Source organism: Gavialis gangeticus, unplaced genomic scaffold (assembly GCF_001723915.1).
Source record: "Gavialis gangeticus isolate Ggan-Ray unplaced genomic scaffold, GavGan_comp1, whole genome shotgun sequence".
Lineage (NCBI taxonomy): Eukaryota > Metazoa > Chordata > Crocodylia > Gavialidae > Gavialis > Gavialis gangeticus.
The window spans coordinates 115,245,800-115,251,404 of NW_017728992.1; the positions used below are offsets into that span (position 1 = coordinate 115,245,800).

General features: G+C 43.9%; 1 protein-coding gene across 1 annotated transcript in view; it reads right to left on the reverse strand.

The window, feature by feature from the left end:
• The window catches only part of PXDNL (peroxidasin like), a 407,402-nt gene extending 402,036 nt beyond the window's left edge, over positions 1-5,366 (reverse strand). Inside the window, exon 1 of the mRNA XM_019527126.1 lies at positions 5,185-5,366. Coding sequence (XP_019382671.1) covers positions 5,185-5,345 — 161 coding nt within the window. The 5' untranslated portion in view covers positions 5,346-5,366. The remainder of the gene's footprint in view (positions 1-5,184) is intronic.
• Positions 5,367-5,605: the final 239 nt, after the last annotated feature.

Sequence of the window (5,605 nt, forward strand, 5' to 3'; positions counted from 1 at the left end):
CCCCCCCCCCCCCAATTGCCCACCGCTACTAATTATGATAAAGCTTTCTGTATAAATGTATGTGGTCACTGAATCACCACCTGCTGGAGATGCACTGGAGAACATTACTTCCACCCCCTCAAGCCACATCATCACTGGCATCACACCAAGTAAATGTGCAGGATTACACTATGTCTTAAAAAGCCATCAGGTGTTTTTAAAAGATCTATATGGCGCCACTTCCCTGGACATACTCCTGGGATCCAAACCTTTGTCTCTACCCCGCAAGCCAGTACACCTAACTTGTGCACTTACCATGCCAATTTTTCTTCATTTCCCTCATATTATAACAATCACATATTTTTTGAGAGAGAAAAAAAATTAAAACAAAATCAAAAAAATAAACACAGATGCCCTCAGCAAATCTCTTTCATATGCAATCATAGAACAAATACTTCAAAAGTTGTTGTTAAATTAGATTCAACACGAGCTACATCACTGAGTCAGTCGATCCTACGTTAGACATCCTCACAAATATCTTGTAAAATTATTGCAACATAAATTAATATGCACATGATACTCTGAAGTTACTTTGTGTTGAACCTGTTAATGGCAATGTATGCATAGCTTTACTTTACGTTCACACCATTCTGTGCTTGCTAGCTTAGCAGCACTCTTTCCCACACTTGTGGCTTGAGTCATTTATTTCTGAATGCCCTCGAACAAACAACAATTATGACAGTGCCTGTTCACATAGCAGCAGCAACAACAAAAAGACCTTGCTAAACATTATCTTCAGCTGTGTCATGTGGAACCATGCAGGCATGAAAAGCAGAGATGCATCTGAATACCAGTTACATTAAGGCGTAATTTTAATAATCTAGTTTGGGTCTGATAGACCCAACATATTAACAGCTGCAATGGGAACTGGCATGTATCAAACAAAAACACACAAAGAAAATCTTATTTTGTTTTTAAGGCAACAGGATCATTCTTTTGAATGAGAAAAATCTCTTTTTAGGCCAATGGCCTGTCATCTTTATGGTTCACTCCCTTTCTACAGAGGGGCAGGGCCAAGCTAGCCATTTCCACACAATGCAAAAAGTTTCCACAAATATAGTATTGAGTTATTCCAAGTGAGTGAAATGCATCTCCTAATAAATGAAAGGAAACCTGAAGTAAACAGGAAAATCCAAAATAGGATTTTAAAAGTTTTGCCTGAAAGCTGTAGGTTAAATGGACGATATGTTCAAATCACACTTATAAATTGCACCTATTTCCTCAACTTTTTCTATGAATATTCCATTTTTATATCCATATCCCATAAAACCTATCATAGAAGTTCACAGTAGATATATGTCGGTAACTTCATTAAAAACAGTCAGTTTAACTAAGTTAAGTGATGTCGTGCTTTCCACGAGCAGTTTGTCTGCATGAAAAAGAAAGAAAGAAAACTCTGCCCATTACCAGACATTTCTTTACCAGCAGCTCTTACAATTCCCAATGGCATGACCCATTTCAAGAACCAGCAAGTGAAGAAACTGTATTTCCATTGCTTTATGACAGAACTCATACCATTAAACCCCCTTGGAAAGCATATCACATATATAACTTGGTTAATATTAAAGACTCTGGCTCGTATCGCCTGACATTTCAAATGCATCTGATCATGCATTTAAAACAACAGAACTAGCCCTTGCCTAAAGAGAAGCAGCTCTGGGCACTTTGACAGACTAGAAGGTTAGAGACACTGATAATAAAAAAGACAGACGCAGGTAACCCTTCCCTAAAATGTCGTTTTGATACCCTGTCCAATACTGAGAATTTTCTCCCTATGATTAATTAAGCAGATCTGTTCCTCATAACAGCTGCTGTTATTCCTCTCTTGTCAACTGACATGCTTATTTCTTTTGGGAACCCTTCTCCCTATCTAAATGTGGTATGTTGTGGGAGTTCAAGATATTGTTTGTTTGTCATAAACCTTTGGTATTATTTCATTGCTTTAAATTGTTTAAAATAAAGCTGTTAATACTCAGTGGCTTTATCTGAATTTCTAGGTATACTCTGAAATTTCTTTCTTAAATAACTTCCTATTCGACTCTTTTACCCTACTTTTGTCCCAAACATTATTTCTTTATCACAAGGACTGTAAAATACCTAACAAGACATGACCAAACTTCCTCTTTGGAAACTTTAGCTTTACTGCCAAGGGAAGTAGTGTATTCTCCATCTTTTGAGTTCTGCGTACCAAACCACAGTGCCTTTTGGGAAGAAAACTTTAAACTTCAGTTACTGGACTAAATGCAGGACTAGCTGGATGAAATTCTCTGAACTGTGATATATGGGAGTAAGTGACTAGGTGATTTAATGGCCTTTTCTGACTGTAATCTCTTTTTATCTGTCTCTTGCAGACTGGGCCATTTCCACATAGCTAGAATTATAAAGCATCTCAATGAAGGGAAGGGAGAAGTGTTCCTAAATTTTCTCTGGACTATTTATCTCACAACTACCACATGTATTTTAAAGTTCTTGTTTCACTTTTACCTCCTCTGCTCTTTGCCATACCTGCACTTGCTTGTGACAAGACTGTCTCATCAGCCTGTGGCCCTGATCTGCAAACTGCTCTGTGTAGGCAGACTCTCACTGTCTTCTGCCCAGGGGCTCTCTGACACTGAGCAGTACTTAACCACGGGTAGGCACGGGGCTTTCCACTCAATTGTCCCTCCAGTACTACCAATAACATCAGTAATGTAATGATAGGCCACAGCCCTTTGACAGTGTCATTTCAGTTACCTGTTTAATTTCACTGCTGAAACCACAAAGGATTGAATTTCTAAAGAGACCCGGCATCAGTCAGATGTGGGCAGATGTCACAAGTAGGCACTGTTCTTGTCTTCTATTGAAAAGCAAATTAAGTGAGTTAGGATGATTTTTGAACTGATCTGACCCTCAGGAAAGAGGCTTTAAAAGAACAAATACAGAGCATCACAGCTGTGCACCTCACTCCTTAGGACCTTCCAGGAACACACAGTATTGAAGATTAATGTGGTTCTTACTTGAATCAAAAATAAAACCCAAACCTTTGTTCATTCTCAAAAAAATTTCAGTCTTCAGTTGCTTGTCAGTCTAACTGTTATTTAGTTCCCAATCTTTTTCCCTCTGACAAAGCTGCAGTCAGACTGCTTTTGTTGTTGTCTCTTCTTAACAGTTTCAATAGCAATGGTTGCAAAGTTCTTGGAAGGCTAACAAATGTTTTCTAAAGGTAACATCATGGCTGCCAAAATAGATCATCATGTTCACACACAAAAACCAGGTGGGTAACTGAGTGAGTTTACCCACGACGAGTTTAACTGGCTAAAACAGTAGACTAGCTCTGGTTTTAAATGATTTGCAGAGAGGTTTTAGCTTGATATCTTAATCAGCTGCAAAAACACACTCTGAAATAACAGTCATTTTGATAATCTCATGCCATTGTAAACTATTATTCTATGTTACTCGATCCTTTTCCACTCCCACAATACAAATATATCCAAGCATCTCCCCTCTGATATGTAAACATAAGGAGAGCAAAAGTTAGATGTGGGAACCTGAACTAAATGACAGTAAAGGCAGTCAAGCTGAAAAACATCTGCCATTACTGGCTGTGCAGTGAAGCTTGCTTTCAAAGCAATGATGTGCATGTCCCATTTCATGACTAGATAAATGGGTATCCCTGCCTAGATGCAGGGTGGAACCCCACAAAGCCCAGCCTGACAAGCGAACATCGGCAGCTGCTCTGCAATCCACCCTCCACAGAGATAACTAGGCGATAAAAACAGTTACACAGTGCATCCTCAGCCTGCCAGCAAGCAAAATGCTCAAGCTTCCATGTGTTCAGCTGCATTTATTATTTGTATTACTGGAGCACCAGGGAGGCCTCGTCAGGGACTACAAACCACTTAGGCTAAATGCATGGAACAAAACACCAGTCCCTGCCCCAAGAACCTTGCAGCTTAACTTGGAAACGGTCTGCCGTGTCACAAGAACCTCACTGAATCTTTTTTATCTGCCTCACCATGACATTTCAGACTCCATTGAAGCAATGCTCAACTCTTTAAAGCGGATGAAGTTTCAGCATCAGGAATTAGACCCCTTTCCACACAGATTTATATCCTGGGCCAAACGATTCCTTTTTTCCTTCGCATCCTCCCAACACCTGCCCTCGTGTGCTTGTGACTTAAACCCCTGGAGACACAAAGCAGTTTCAGACCCTCTTCCGTGACACTCCCTGGGAACCAAGTGTCACCTGCAGCCAGTGAGGGCAACCACGAAAATTCACTGTTCATTTCCCATCCTGTCCAGTTACACACCCAGCCAGGCTCACTTCCCAGGATCCTGCCTGCTGCCCCACATTTCAGAGGATAAAACATCCCCCTGAGATCACTCGCCCCTCCCCAAACCCCCTGAAATAACTCATCCCACTGCCACATTCTCATTCACTCCTCTAGTGCCACCTTCCACAGCCCTTTCTCCACATCCCTACTTGCCTGCTTTCTCCCTCCAGCCCTACCAGCAGCTTCCGCAACTGTGCACCCCTCCCCCACTCTCCTGTGAAATATGGATTCTCATTTCTACCTAGAACTTTTACAAATCTTTGCACTCTCCTATGCCTAATAAAGAGCGCCATGCCCAAAAGCTTGCAAATAAACCTTTTTTTTTTTTTTGCATCTATCTAGTTGGTCTAATAAAAAATACCACTGCCATGAGTTTTTGATTCCTTTTGTCACTCCACGTCCATATGGCTGCAACCTGGATACCACCCCCTCTGTGCACCCTGAAGGGAGTGCCGATGTGGGTGCACAGAGGGGGGCAATATCCAGGTTGGGTCTAAACTGGCAAAAGGAATGAAAAACTGGTGGCAGAGGTGGTATCTTTTATTAGACCAACTAGCTATTTGTAAGAACAAAAAGTCTTCATTCACACATTTGTAGACCGTACGGCTGTACTTGCAAGTTTTTGGGTACAAGCCTTTATCTGCAAGGTTGCCAAGGGGTTCCTCCTGGGACCCGCCGCACTGGGTCTCCTTGCTCCCCGCATCATCCCAGGACCAGCCAGCTCCCAGGGAGCATCTCCCCCCGCCTCTGTGCCAGGCTGCTGTCACAAAGCGGGGAGGAGCGGGCCCGAGCAGGAGCCTGGGCCCGTGTCAGGGGAGGGATGGCTACTTACAAGATTGAGGTCTGCTGCGGCACCCGGGGGACATGATCCAGCATCAAGTGCATGCAGCGGATGGTGCTCTTAAAGCAGAGGCACCGGCTGGGGCAGGAGAGGGCCGGGCAGCACCACAGAGGCAGGAGAAGCAGGAGCAGGGAGAGGCGCTGGGGCTCCATCTCTCCCGGTCCCCAGCCCCGGCCCGGGAGAGCGGCCGGCGACTCCCCCCCAGCAGCGGCGGGCCGGCCCCGGCCAGGGCCAATGAGCGCGGCCGGGATCGCCTTACAGGACAGGGCAGGGCCGGCCCCGCGCCGCCAGGGGGCGTCTCCGGCCCGCCTCCGCGGGCCGGCTGCAGGGGAGCAGGCGGCACTCGGCTTGTTCTCATTTAGCCTCTAAATTAGGGATTTTTTTAAAAAATAACTCCCAAATGTGTGCCTCC